This window comes from Babylonia areolata, chromosome 16 (genome assembly GCF_041734735.1).
Source record: "Babylonia areolata isolate BAREFJ2019XMU chromosome 16, ASM4173473v1, whole genome shotgun sequence".
Lineage (NCBI taxonomy): Eukaryota > Metazoa > Mollusca > Gastropoda > Neogastropoda > Buccinidae > Babylonia > Babylonia areolata.
The window spans coordinates 1018964-1034524 of record NC_134891.1 but is presented as its reverse complement, the minus strand read 5'-3'; the positions used below and the strand labels follow the sequence as shown (position 1 = coordinate 1034524).

Here is a 15561-nt window from a genome sequence, read left to right as displayed (position 1 = left end):
TGTGTGTGTAAATGTGTGTGTGTGTGTGTGTGTGTGTGTGTGTGTGTGTGTGTGTGTGTGTGTGTGTGTGTGTGTGTGTGTGTGTGTGTGTGTGTTGTTGTTGTTGTTGTTGTTGTTCTACAGAAATGAGTAAAATCGCCCCCTTTCGCTATCTGAGAAGGGTTTGCGTCCCCCTCCAACTCCTGTCCATACCCCTTCATTTACATAAATACATCTTTGTAATGCAGTTTTTGAAGAAAGATAATAACAATCATAATGATAGAATTTACATAGCGCTGATTCTTGTGCAGAGACAAATCAAAGCGCTTTCGCACCAGTCATTCACACGCATGCATAACTCTAAAACTGAAGAAACTGAAGACAAGGAAGAGGTAGGGCAAGGGAGGCTATCTTGTGAAGAGGTGGGTTTTAAGGCCAGACTTGAAAGAGCTGAGTGCGGAGACCTGACGAAGCGAAAGTTGAAGTTCATTCCAATTGCAAGGTCCAGGGACAGAGAAAGAACGGCGTCCAACAGCGGAGTGTTTGAATCTGGGTATGCGTAAACAGAGTGGATCCGAAGCCGATCGTAGAGAGCGAAATGGAGTGTAGAGGTGAAGGCAGCCACAAAGATAGGAAGGGGCTGATTTGTGAATACATTTATAACATAGATTGCTGATCTTATACTTTATTCTGTGTGAGACAGGGAGCCAATGGAGATATTGCAAAATAGGATTGATGTGCTCAGATCTTTTCTTTCTGAGGACGAGTCGGGCAGCAGAGTTTTGTATGCGCTGAAGGGACTGAATGGATGAAGCAGGCAAACCAGACAATAGGGAGTTACAGTAGTCAAGGCGAGAGAGAATGAGAGAAACGACAAGTCTAGATGTTGCGTCGGGTGGACAGATATTTCCGAATGGAACTGATGCGTCGCAATTGACAGTAGCAGGATTGACATGTCTGACTGATAAATTTCTGCATGGACAATGTGTTGTCCAGGACAACGCCGAGGTTCCTGACTGAGCTGGAAAGAGGGATGGATGTACTGCCAAGTTTGATTTTGTCAGCTGTGATGGAAGAGAGTTTTTGTTTAGTTCCTATGATCATTGCTTCGGTTTTGTCTGCGTTCAATTGTAACTTATTTAGAGCCACCCAGTTTTGAATGTCCAGGAAGCATTCAGATGTTTCTTGCAAGAGCGAGGACAATTTTTCAGGGATATCACTCTTCTGAAGTTGAGTGTCATCAGCATAGGAATGATGACTAACATTGTGGTGATTGATAATTTCAGCGAGAGGAGCAGTGTACAGTGTGAAGATAACTGGGCCTAAAACAGATCCCTGTGGGACTCCGTGTTAGATTTTAACATGTTCAGACTGGAAATTATCGACGATGACAGACTGGAATCGATCAGTGAGATGAGATTTGAACCAGTTGAGAACAGTGCCGTTGATACCAAATGTAAAATGAAGACGGGAAAGAAGGACTGAATGGTCTATCTTGTCAAAGGCGGCTGACAAGTCGAGAAGAGTGAGAAGGGAAATTTTTCCTGAGTCTGATGCTAGCAGTAGATTGTTCGGGATGTGAAGGAGAGTGGTTTCGGTGCGCAGGCTGAAGCGCAGCTCAGTTGACCAATCATGCTGTCCGCATACATGTTGATTTTCTTGCATCCCTTTGGACTCTCCGACTGAAGGTGCAAAGATCAACTGTGTATGAGTTGCTCATCAGTTACTATACTGGAACGTCGATTCACCCTATGGAAAGAAAGACACCACAGGAGAACCGCTCTGACTGCCAAAGAGTTATCACTCTACAGCACTGACATAGCTGTCTTGCACTGGACCAGACTGGTACAGGAAGATATGTAGACCAGACTGACTGACACAGGAAGATATGTAGACCAGACTGACTGACACAGGAAGATATGTAGACCAGACTGACACAGGAAGATATGTAGACCAGACTGACACAGAAAGACATGTAGACCAGACTGACACAGGAAGGTATGTAGACCAGACTGACACAGGATGACATGTAGACCAGACTGACACAGGAAGATATGTAGACCAGACTGACACAGAAAGACATGTAGACCAGACTGACACAGGAAGGTATGTAGACCAGACTGACACAGGAAGACATGTAGACCAGACTGACACAGGAAGACATGTAGACCAGACTGACACAGGATGACATGTAGACCAGACTGACACAGGATAACATGTGGGCACTAGTCCAGACTGACACAGGAAGACATGTAGACCAGACTGACACAGGAAGACATGTAGACCAGACTGACTGACACAGGAAGATATGTAGACCAGACTGACACAGAAAGACATGTAGACCAGACTGACACAGGAAGATATGTAGACCAGACTGACACAGGAAGACATGTAGACCAGACTGACACAGGATGACATGTAGACCAGACTGACACAGGAAGATATGTAGACCAGACTGACACAGGATAACATGTGGGCATTAGACCAGACTGACACAGGAAGACATGTTAGACCAGACTGACACAGGAAGGTATGTAGACCAGACTGACACAGGAAGATATGTAGACCAGACTGACACAGAAAGACATGTAGACCAGACTGACACTGGAAGATATGTAGACCAGACTGACACAGGAAGGCATGTAGACCAGACTGACACAGGATGACATGTAGACCAGACTGACACAGGAAGATATGTAGACCAGACTGACACAGGATAACATGTGGGCACTAGACCAGACTGACACAGGAAGATATGTAGACCAGACTGACACAGGAAGACATGTAGACCAGACTGACACAGGAAGAAATGTATACCAGACTGACACAGGAAGGTATGTAGACCAGACTGACACAGGAAGGTATGCAGACCAGACTGACACAGGAAGACATGTAGACCAGACTGACACAGGAAGGTATGTAGACCAGACTGACACAGGAAGACATGTAGACCAGACTGACACAGGAAGGTATGCAGACCAGACTGACACAGGAAGACATGTAGACCAGACTGACACAGGAAGGTATGTAGACCAGACTGACACAGGAAGACATGTAGACCAGACTGACACAGGATGATATGTAGACCAGACTGACACAGGATGATATGTAGACCAGACTGACACAGGAAGGTATGTAGACCAGACTGACACAGGAAGATATGTACACCAGACTGACATAGGAAGACATGTAGACCAGACTGACACAGGAAGACATGTAGACCAGACTGACACAGGAAGATATGTAGACCAGACTGACACAGGAAGGTATGTAGACCAGACTGACACAGGAAGGCATGTAGACCAGACTGACACAGGATGACATGTAGACCAGACTGACACAGGAAGATATGTAGACCAGACTGACACAGGATAACATGTGGGCACTAGACCAGACTGACACAGGAAGATATGTAGACCAGACTGACACAGGATGATATGTAGACCAGACTGACACAGGAAGACATGTAGACCAGACTGACACAGGAAGATATGTAGACCAGACTGACACAGAAAGACATGTAGACCAGACTGACACAGGAAGGTATGTAGACCAGACTGACACAGGAAGACATGTAGACCAGACTGACACAGGAAGATATGTAGACCAGACTGACACAGGAAGACATGTAGACCAGACTGACACAGGATGACATGTAGACCAGACTGACACAGGATGATATGTAGACAAGACTGACACAGGAAGGTATGTAGACCAGACTGACACAGGAAGATATGTACACCAGACTGACACAGGAAGATATGTAGACCAGACTGACACAGGAAGACATGTAGACCAGACTGACACAGGATGACATGTAGACCAGACTGACACAGGATGATGTAGACCAGACTGACACAGGATGATGTAGACCAGACATCAAACAGCTGGAACAAATCTACACACGGTCCCTGTGGTGAATCATGTGGATGCGCTGGCAGGACCACATCACTGACCACAATGTCCAGGGCAGGACCACATCACTGACCACAATGTCCAGGACAGGACCACATCACTGACCACAATGTCCAGGGCAGGACCACATCACTGACCACAATGTCCAGGGCAGGACATCACTGACCACAATGTCCAGGGCAGGACCACATCACTGACCACAATGTCCAGGGCAGGACCACATCACTGACCACAATGTCCAGGACAGGACCACATCACTGACCACAATGTCCAGGACAGGACCACATCACTGACCATGTCCAGGACAGGACCACATCACTGACCATGTCCAGGACAGGACATCACTGACCACAATGTCCAGGACAGGACCACATCACTGACCACAATGTCCAGGACAGGACATCACTGACCATGTCCAGGACAGGACCACATCACTGACCACAATGTCCAGGACAGGACCACATCACTGACCACAATGTCCAGAGCAGGACATCACTGACCACAATGTCCAGGGCAGGACATCACTGACCACAATGTCCAGGGCAGGACATCACTGACCACAATGTCCAGGGCAGGACCACATCACTGACCACAATGTCCAGGGCAGGACATCACTGACCACAATGTCCAGGGCAGGACATCACTGACCACAATGTCCAGGGCAGGACCACATCACTGACCACAATGTCCAGGGCAGGACGGGCTCCACAAGGCTCCTCCTGTCCCGGCACTGAAGGACAGGCCATGCCATCCACATGGAACGGCCCGGAGTCACCGAAAGCTTTACCATGAGGAGTTCACGCGTGATAGTCGTGACAAGGGACGCAAAAAAAAGAGACTTTCATTTTCAGATTCAGTTTCAGTTTCAGCTTTCCAAAGAGGCGTCACTGCGTTCGGACAAATCCATTTTCGCCACGCCGCATCTGCCAGACAGATGCCTGTTTACCAGCATAACCCAACGCACTTAGTCAGGTCTTGTGTACATCCATATATATTTGTGTACCTATCAGAGCGGATTTCTTTCATACAATTTTGCCAGAGGACAACACTGTTGTTGCCATGGGTTCTTTTACAGTGCGCCAAGTGGGTGCTGCACAGGGGAGACCTCGGTCTATCGTCTCATCCGAATGACTAGACGATCAGTTCGATTTTCCAGTCAAATTTGGGAGACTCGGAAAGGGCGAGAGCGGGATCGGAACCAAACTCTGTATTAGCATATAAGCGTCTTAACCCTTCTGCCCCCTTCCTCCCCAAAGCAGAGACACAACGACAACCTCAAGGCCAACGTCAAATGGGCACACCCCAGGCTCAGCAGCTTGAGGCTGATGCCGCTGCTGGCGTGCCTCAAAATGCAGAGTGAACGTTTGAGGGACACCACAGCCAATGCCTTGCAGCTGTTCTAGATCGGCGTAACACAGCACCAGCCATTTTCGTGTTGTTGTTTTTCATAACTATGAGTAATATCCGTTCTGTTTTGTCCATTCTCTTCACATCGCCGAGTCTCTCTCTCTCTCTCTCTCACTCTGTGTGTATGTGTGTGTGTGTGTGTCTGTCTGTCTGTATGTGTCTGTGTGTGTCTGTGTCTCTATATCTGTGTGTGTGTGTGTGTGTGTGTGTGTGTGTGTGTGTCTCCATGTGTCTGTGTGTGTGTGTGTGTGTGTGTGTGTGTGTGTGTGTCTGTGTGTGTGTGTGTGTGTGTGTGTGTGTGTGTGTGTGTGTGTGTGTGTGTGAATATGCACGCGTATCTGGATATGTTTTAGTTCGCTGAACGTGGCCAAATTCCTTTCGTGTATCTTTCATTTTAATGACATCTTGATATACTTGCTTACGTGTTTATTGTGTTTATTTAGATATTTGTTTGTTTCATTTGAGGTAAATGTTCTTTGTTTGATAAACAGCTGTGTTGGCGGTCAAGTTCCGCACAAAGTCGATATGATGCAGTATCTCTGTTAAAACTATGTAATGCGTCCTTCATACTAAAACTTCCTTTCTCCCTTCTTTCTTTGTTTTCCTTGTGTCTTTCTCTGTTCACAATGTTAGTATATATTTAAACAAACAAACAAACAAACACACAAACAAAAACTGTGGAGCTGGCACGCCTTTCACTTCCACCAGTATTTTTACCACATTTTTCTAAGCTGCCTTTCATATTGCTACAACTCCTGTCCATACTATCCCTTCTAGACCTGCTACGAAAACTACTGCTGCTACTTCTACTATTATTACTACTGTTACTACTACTACTGCTGTTTCTGCTGCAACTACTACTACTACTACTACTACTACTACTAGTTCCACGGCAATGTGATGCATTCATTGTGTTTGTATACATGTATTCTAATTATTTGTGTCTGAATACATGTATGCGTCCACACAAAACATGCATGTTCACAAGTGCACCATGCCATGTGAGTTTAAAGTGTCAGCTATGCTGGTATGAACACGTGACCACCTCAACAGGCATCAGGCGGCAGAGACCAGGGGGAAACTGAAAAAGGAAATGAAGGAATTTATGGCAATGTTTGTTGTTTCATGGCGAAATGGCGAAAAGTGTAAATGCGGGGAATTTGGTGTGTGTGTGTGTGTGTGTGTGTGTGTGTGTGTGAAATGCCAGATAATTACGTTATCAGCTTCTTCAGATTTCGAAGAAGTAATCATAAGCCGGAAATAGAAACAGGGAGACACAAAGGCATACCACGAGAGTTACGGCTTTGTAAGGTTTGTAACATGTCTGTGATTGGTGATGAGTTTCATTTTATAATGGAATGTTCCAATTGTAGCCGTGTCCCGAGTGGTTCTAATAGGGGTACGGTACAAAAGACTTAACTAAATATGATTAATTGAAGGATAGACAAGATCCCACGCACAGGCCAGGGACATATAGAGGCCAGTCACAAATGGGGTTTTCTATTGGTTTATTTACAATATTCTAAAAGAAGAAGACTAAGAAGAAGAAATAATGAGAAGACAACTAGGAGAAGACAATGAGAAGATAAAAAGAGAAGAAGACAGTGCCTGAAATGACACAAACAAATGTCATAAGTACAATGTGTCGGCACAAGTGAATAATAAAGCACATGTATACATATCACATGGAAAGACTATTCACTCGGGTTTGGGATACGCAACAACATAATGCAAATGTGTGAAGACCAAAAGCTGACATCAAATGACATTTCTAATACATTTAAATAGTGCAGTTAAAGTGATTGAAGCGATGCTGACTTGGTGAAAGTACACTGACAGTATAGACTAGGTAAAACTTATACTGTGTCAAAGTGACTCAAATGAATCAGTGGATTAGATATAATACTGGCAAACTGATAGACCAGATATTAAATGAAGAACCATCATGGCTTAACCATTAAGTGGTGAATGAACTTTACGCACTCACTAGAACATTCTGGAACAAACTATCTGTGTCGAGAGACGTCACTGACTGTGACGTTAAGAATCAAATGGAACACTGCTCCATGCAGATGGCGACATGGCAATTATTTAGATCAGTCATAGCCGATCTGTGACTAACTTGTCAAAGCAATAACTGAACAAAGAATTAACTGAACAAAGCAATAACTGAACATACTCATATAACCACAAGTACTGTGTCAAATAATACAATTTACAAATCAACACATTCTACACACTAGTACTTACAGCGATACGTAGCGAGGTGTCAGCTGTTGTGGGGACACACACGACACACTGCCCGCGACACAGCAAGAGAGAGAGAGCAGGCTCTGGTCAGATGACTGACCAGGTATGAAATGACCACTCATCATTCACTGTGCCAATTTATGCAAGTTTAGCGGACCGCAAAGTGCGTCACGTGTGCTTGCAAGCAGATCGTCACTAATCACGGAGAATCCGATGACAATTGTGTTTGTTTAAAGGTGTTCAGTGATAGATTTCTAAATGATTCCTGAACCGATTTACGTCGGATAAGTTGCAAAAGAAAGAGCTCAACGCCTACTTTATAATGAGTGTAAAATGAAGTGTTGATTATTTAAGATGAATTTATAATCTTAATTTAAGTCACCTGAACAGGGTCAGTTTTAACGAGCTCGTCGCTGAAAATTACAAACTGCGTTAAATCAGTTTCACGTAGGCGAACATAAATGGAATAGATTTAAAGATGGAATTAAGACGATTCTGCCAGTATATAATACTAGTAGTTTACTGATCTGACAAAAGAGCTATTAATTAAATACTGTGGAACAGAAACACAAGTTTCTTCTCAGCCAATGACGTATCACGACGCGACACTGGTCGAGCAGTGAGCAGGTGGTCTGGCCAGGACAAAATGATGTAAGCAGAGTTACGTCACATATTCTGTGCAAGGGTTAGAAGTGAAAACGTCGTCTGCTCTGGCTTGTGCGTGAATAGTGTTGGAGCAAGCATAGCGCGCTTGGTCACACAATTATGATCAGTTACGAAACAGATATGTTCCTAAAAAATATTTGTCTCCAAAATCGGTTTTTAATTTTTGTAATATGCTCAAAGGAGGGAAAAAAGTCATTTTAGCTGTAAGTAAGATGATTAGATTTGCAAATGTTGCCTAATTATACTTTTGGAGTTAAAAGACATTAATTTTGTGTTTTCTCAACTTTTATGTGACATTGTTGTGTATTTGGAAATGTTTGTTCTGGGCATGAAATTTTTATTTTGTAGTAATCCTTCATACTCCAATAGGAGTGAAAGGATAATTAAATCTTGAAATTTGTGTGTGAGTTCGTGCAGGGCAAAGCTCACGAACATCACACGATGTGGATGACACCGCTGTCATCTCAAACGAGCGTGTCTGGGGCTGTCTCTTCCAATACAACCATTGGTGAGAACACATACATCAACAATGCTACCATTCCCACTTTCTTCATACCATGTGACAATCCACGAAACGTCATCAGTCCACGTGCAGCGGAAGTCGTGGACCTCGTGGTGTACGTCGGGATAATGCCTGTGATGGTGACTTCCGGTGTCATCACCAACGTCATCAACATGATTGTCTTTGCTCGGCAGGGGCTGTCAGACAGGATTCATCTGTGTCTGTTCTGGTGAGGAGTCTTGTACACCAGTTTAAATACCATTTGAGCAGACTTAAAATGAAGGATATCTACAACTTGTTTTTAGCCCTGAGTTGGAAAGACTTGTTTTCCATTGTCTTTGGGTAATGTTTGCAGTAGCTAATGATGTGTTTTGGTTTTCAGTCAGTTGACCACGCTTTTATATAGTTTCAACTCTGTTTTAACACATTGCAACACAAACAGCTCCTAATCTGTTACTAGTTTGGAAAAAATAGCAATGTGTCCACCGCAGCCCATACAAGTCAAGTCATTAACACACGCACACGTTTGATGCTCCTATGGAACAGCACATGTTTCACAGCCGTAGAACAGTGATGTGAGGACTACCTATGAGAGTGGATTTCTTCTACAGAATTTTGCCAGAGGACAACAGCCAACTTCTGGCCAGAAACTCTGACGTTGGTGTCTAAGGTTTGGCGTAGAGAGCGCACCCTTGGCGCAGACCACAGGAGATTGAAGTGTGCTCCAGCAGTTCTTGGCGAGGCAGGATATCGGTACTGTCCTCTGAGCGTTGGTTGATTCCAGTTTCTTCTCCTTCTTCTTCCCCTTCTCCTCCTTCTTCTTCTTCTTCATTCGTGGGCTGCAACTCCTACGTTCACTCGAATGTACATGAGTGGGATTTTACGTGTATGACCATTTTTTACCCCGCCATGTAGGCAGCCATACTCAGTTTTTGTGAGTTTGCATGCTGGGTATGTTCTTGTATCAATAACCCACCGAACGCCGACATGGATAACAGGATCTTTAATATGCGTGTTTGACCTTCTGCTTGCGTATACACACGAAGGAGTTTCAGGAATAAGCAGGTTTGCACATATGTTGACCTGGGAAATCGGAACAAAATATCCACCCTTTACCCACCTGGTGCTGTTACCGAGATTTGAACCCGGGACGCTTTAACCACTCGGCTGTTGTACCCGTCGTTCCATCGAGTTTAAACAGCACAGGGAGGATCCGATGAAATCTTTGGCCACAAGGCAGTACTCCTCGTGAGTTTCCTTGGTTCAAGGAGCAAGGTGGCTGAATGGATAAGACGTTCATCTGTGTTCTGGGTTCGAATCCCACTCTCGCCATTTCACATGTTCGACTGGAAAATCGAAATGAGCTTCTACTCATTCGGATGAGATGATAAACCGAGGTCCCTTGTGCCGCACACACTTGGGGCACCGTAAAAGAACCCATGGCAACAAGAGTTGTGACCTCTGGCAAAATTCCGTAGAAGAAATCCACTCTGATAGATACACAAATACATATGTATACTCTCAAGGCCTGACTAAGCCCGTTGAGTTACACTGCTGGTCAGGCATCTGCATAGCAGATGTGGTTTAGATTTTTCCGAACGCAGTGAAGCTTTTCTGGGTATGTGAAACTGATACTGGGAATTCAAGACACCCCCCCACCCCCACCCCCCCACCCCACCCCCCACCGCCCCCTCGCCCCTCCCTGAGTAGAGTGGGTCCACTGAGGACCTGCGATCTGTGTGTACTTCAGCTTTAAACTTCACAAGTGAACTGTGCATACAGCACACGGCTGGTTTTACGTAACTCTTGAACAATGCGTGTCAGTTCACTTCCGAGCTGGGGCATTTTCCTGATCAATCTCTGAACTGATCTGCAAAGTGTTGGTCGCAAATGAAGGAACAGAGCACGCGCTTTCTGATGAATATAAAATGTAGTGCTAGGGATATAGGGTTTATTAGAAAGACTTATTCAGATTATTTCTCATACAGCTTTAAAACAAGTTCAGGATTCAAACATAAAACTGACTTCATAGTATTGGGTTGTTCTAGGCATTCTGGTCTAATGAAAGGGATAATAAATCAAATAGAATCTGCAGCCTGCACTGTTACATAGACCATACACATCGTGCATGGGTACTTCCAGTGGGGATGTTGCAGTGAGTTCACTGTCTGTCTTCTACATGTTCTTTGCAGCGTACTCTCGCATTTCAGCAACAGTGGCAGTGGTTTGTGCCTCAGAGTACTGAAGCTGTCAGTTGGCTTTCTCTCTGCTGGGATTCCGTGTTTCACATGTCCCGATATGTCTTTTTCACTGATCTATGTTGGTTTCCAAACACAACCCCCTTCACACACCCTCACATTGATACCCACTCATCAAATTGTTGACATTACCGTTCCTCATCCCAATCGGAATCCTGTTAGTACTGCTTCCTGGTTCTGTCAGTCTGGCAGTGTCAGACAGGCTTTCTGGTTCTGTCAGTCTGGCAGTGTCAGACAGCCTTTCTGGTTCTGTCAGTCTGGCAGTGTCAGACAGCCTTTCTGGTTCTGTCAGTCTGGCAGTGTCAGACAGGCTTTCTGGTTCTGTCAGTCTGGCAGTGTCAGACAGGCTTTCTGGTTCTGTCAGTCTGGCAGTGTCAGACATAGGCTTTCTGGTTCTGTCAGTCTGGCAGTGTCAGACATAGGCTTTCTGGTTCTGTCAGTCTGGCAGTGTCAGACAGGCTTTCTGGTTCTGTCAGTCTGGCAGTGTCAGACAGCCTTTCTGGTTCTGTCAGTCTGGCAGTGTCAGACAGCCTTTCTGGTTCTGTCAGTCTGGCAGTGTCAGACAGCCTTTCTGGTTCTGTCAGTCTGGCAGTGTCAGACAGCCTTTCTGGTTCTGTCAGTCTGGCAGTGTCAGATACAGGCTTCCTGCTGTTCCTGATGTGTGGCAAGTCCTACGCTGTCATCAGTCTGCTGGACCCTGTGGCCGGCAACTACTGGCTTCAGCGACATAACGGTCCTGTCCTGGGCAGTTATCTGGCGTTTATGGCCATCTCCAACACCATCACTGCTCTGATCGCTGTGGAGAGATGTATCTGTATCCTCAGCCCTTTGAAGGCCGCCCAGATCTTCAAGATAAAGTAAGACTCTCTATCTCTCTTTTTCTCCCCCTCTCTCTGTGTTGTGTTTGTTGATTTTACCAAAGCCTTTGATGTAGTAGACTATGCTCTTCTAAAATAATTTAACTACATGGCCTACCAAGTGACACACTAGAACTTATGTCTTCTTTTCTACATAAAAGAGAACAACTGATGCTGGTCAATGGGCACAAATCATTGAAGCATGGTGTACGTCAGGGCTTTGTCCTGGGACCTATAATATTTTCTATTTTTATAAATGATTTCCCTCTGTCTTTATCAGTACACTGTGAAATGCTTACAGATGACATGACCCTGCATGCTAGCACTTCAAAAAGTTTTTATATATGTGCATCTTTACAAAGAAATAGTAATCAGTTGATTGGTCAGAGTTAAACCACATGAGCCAACACCCACATATAGCAAAATATATTATGATGAGCACCAGACAAAAGTGTCAGACAACCTCTTACGCTTGTCTTCCCCTGTTCATCAATGATAAAAGCATCGACCAAGGTGAGTTCCATAATGTTTTGGGGTTAGTAATTGAAAGTAAGCTGTCATGGTCTGATGTAGGAATGATATGCAAAACTCTCTCATAAAAGATCTCTGTTGTCGAAGATTAAACATTTCATTGATATCCATTCCTGTAAAATGTTTGTTTTATGCCTTTATTGAATTTCACATCAATCATCTATCCACTATTTGGGATCTGGCAAACGATAATATCCACAAACCTGTACAACGTCCATGTAGACATGCTCTGAAAATTGTTTAACGAAAATCGTCTTCTTTATCCTTTACAGACGAAGCAATGTTGGGTATTCTTCCATAAAAATTGAAACTCAAGCTTAACAAAGCAGTTTTCACGCTCAAAATATTATCTGGTTATGACCCACCATCAAGTACTAATTCTTTCGTTTTGATGTTGATAGTCCATAAATAATGTTGCCTCTTCCTAATATTGATTTATTTTTTTTAAATATAGCGTCACGTATTCTGGTGGATTACTTTTGAATAACATTCCATCCTTTCTGCATGACCCCTACATCTTGAGTAAATTTTCAGAAAGCATACCATTATTACTCTTATGAAAGAATCTGCAACACTTCCAAATGGTTTTGTCTAAGATTCTCTCATTTACTGGCTCTGTCTCTCTTTTTCAGTCTGTCTACAAGTGAAGCCATTATGATTATATACATGAGCGTGTTTACATATGTATTTGAGTGTCTCCGAATGTCCTGTATGCACATCATCAACCCTTTAGATTTTTTGTTGTTGTTGTTTTTTGTTGTTGTTGTTTTTTGTTTTGTTTGTTTGTTTTTTGTTTTGTTTTGTTTTGATTTCATTTTCTATTTGCCTTGATGTCTGGATGTGAAGTGACAAATAATCCGCATCTCTCTCTCTCTCTCTCTCTCTCTCTCTCTCTGTCAGCACTACATCCAAATAATGTATCATATACATTTTGTCATGAGTGAAAGTGTTATAATTTTCCACATGTATATATTTGTGTATGCCTTCAGACATGAAAAAAAAGCAAAATATAACTGGTAATTTTCGTTCAGAAATGTTTTCCAGTCTCACAAATACATTTCAGTTATCACAAATAGATAGCAACGGTGTCTCTTAAGACATATTCATTCGTCACGTATGGTCTAATCTGACATCTTTTGCTTCAAACTGCAGGAGTGACTTCCCTATTTTCGTATACGTCACTCATGTGTTACAAAACTGTGTGAATCAATAATAAGTCTATATTGCTATGGAAGTAAAGTTGTGTCGTGTTTGTTTTCGATGCCTTCTCTTTGTTCGTTTGTTTCTGTAAAGGGCAGTTTATCATTTAGTCAGTAAGTCCATCTGAAATATGTATCTACTAACTTTTGGCTCCAAAGTTTTCGTTCAAAATGTTTGTGATATTTTCCACCATTAGTTCTGCTGCTAGAATGTGGGGAACCTATCGTTATAAAGCGTTATTTTTCAGGTACATGAGGGTGGGGATCATAGTGGTGGCAGCGTACATCCTGGTTCTTGAGAACGTTTGTGTCAGTCTGAAATACGAGACAGTGGAAGTCAGCAACCCCCTCACCAACACCTCCACCTTCGTCGCCCGCCTGACCCCCTTCTACACCCGTCACAGGAACATCATCGACGTGTTTTACACCTACATGCTTCTCCTCATCATTCCCTGTGTCTCTCCTGTCGTTGTCGTCGTCTGCACCACCGCCATCACCATCCGCCTCAGAATGGCCGCTAACTGGCGTCGGAGGACTGCCTCCAGTATGACGTCATCAGAGAAACAGGAAGTGAGCGTGATTCGGATGCTGGTGACGGTGTGTTGTGTTTACGTGGTGTGTATGATTCCCTACGTGGCAAAAGAACTGGCGTTGTATCCTCGCGTGGACGGTTTTCTGATTTCCGGGTTCCTGTGTAATGCGTTCAAAGTGACCATCGCTGGGGCGAGTCTGTTCGAGGCTTTTAATTCCTCCGTCAATTTCTGGATCTACATCCGGCAGAGTTCTCGCTACAGGTCCACGTTCAGACAGCTGTGTGGCTGTGTCACCAGAGGCCAGAGGAAAAAGAAAGGACACAGCTCATGACGGTGGATGGAACACGGGGCTGTTTCAAATCCCCATCATGAGGAAAGTGGAGAGGGAACCGCCTCTTTTAAACCTCCAGTTGTGTGAACATAGTTGAATTTGTACCACGAAACGTAACGCAGTTGTGTCCGCATCTATATGTGTATGTGAGTTTTTAATTTTAATTTTTGTTGTTGTTACTCTGTGCGTGTGTGTGTGTGTGTGTGTGTGTGTGTGTGTGTGTGTGTGTGTGTGTGCCATACAAGAGATGGGGGAACGAACTGGAATGGAAGAGATCCAGAAGAGACATGATACTGGTGAAACCTATGAATGGTGTACACATACAGTGTACGGGCTGCACAAGAACCCAGGCAACATTCATTTTCGTCCTGGGTTATTTTCCAGTGCGTCATATGTTTGCTGCGTACGGGACCTCGGTTTATTGTCCAATCCCAAATGACTTGATGCTCAGTTTGATTTTCCAGTCCAACGTGGAAGAAACGGCAAGAGCGGGAATCGAACCCAGACCCTCACAGACACAACATTGTCAAATAAGTGACTTAACCATTCTGCCACCTTCCAGTGGAGCTACAAGGAAGGCCGGCACGGATCATCCTGACGTGGTCATGAACAGCATTCCACTGACAGAAAGATACCAACAAAGTTGACAGGAATATTCCAACAAATTTGACAGAAAGATCCCAACAAAGGTTAACGAAAGATCCTAACAAAGGTGACAGACATATCCCAAGGTTGACAGAAAGATCCCAACAAGGTTGACAGAAAGATCCCAACAAGGTTGACAGAAAGATCCCAACAAGGTTGACAGAAATATCCCAACAAAGTTGACAGAAATATCCCAACAAAGTTGACAGAAAGATCCCAACAAGGTTGACAGAAAGATCCCAACAAGGTTGACAGAAATATCCCAACAAAGTTGACAGAAAGATCCCAACAAAGTTAACAGAAAGATCACAGCAAAGTTGACAGAAATATCACAAACAAGGCGACTCCAGGACCAGCCTGTTGCTCGGATGGCTGTCTTTGCAGGACAGGGAAACCAGAAATGGTTCAGCGCTGCACATCTCTGAGCGGACAGCCTGCACTGAGCACACACTGAGCACACCTGGTGAGACTGGGGCGAGGCAGAAACA

General features: G+C 44.1%; 1 protein-coding gene across 1 annotated transcript; it reads left to right on the top strand.

The window, feature by feature from the left end:
• Nucleotides 1–8658: 8658 nt before the first annotated feature.
• On the top strand, nucleotides 8659–15203 carry LOC143290716 (uncharacterized). Its single transcript, XM_076600231.1, has 3 exons — nucleotides 8659–8948; nucleotides 11418–11834; nucleotides 13813–15203. Exons 1-3 carry the CDS (start codon nucleotides 8659–8661, stop codon nucleotides 14426–14428), a joined length of 1323 nt encoding a protein of 440 aa, XP_076456346.1. The 3' UTR covers nucleotides 14429–15203.
• Nucleotides 15204–15561: the final 358 nt, after the last annotated feature.

Coding starts and splice junctions, on each gene's coding strand:
- LOC143290716 (XM_076600231.1), top strand. CDS start 8,659: ATGTGGATGACACCGCTGTCATCTCAAACGAGCGTGTCTGGGGCTGTC. Junction 8,949..11,417: donor ATTCATCTGTGTCTGTTCTG/GTGAGGAGTCTT, acceptor TGGTTCTGTCAG/TCTGGCAGTGTCAGACAGGC. Junction 11,835..13,812: donor GCCCAGATCTTCAAGATAAA/GTAAGACTCTCT, acceptor GTTATTTTTCAG/GTACATGAGGGTGGGGATCA.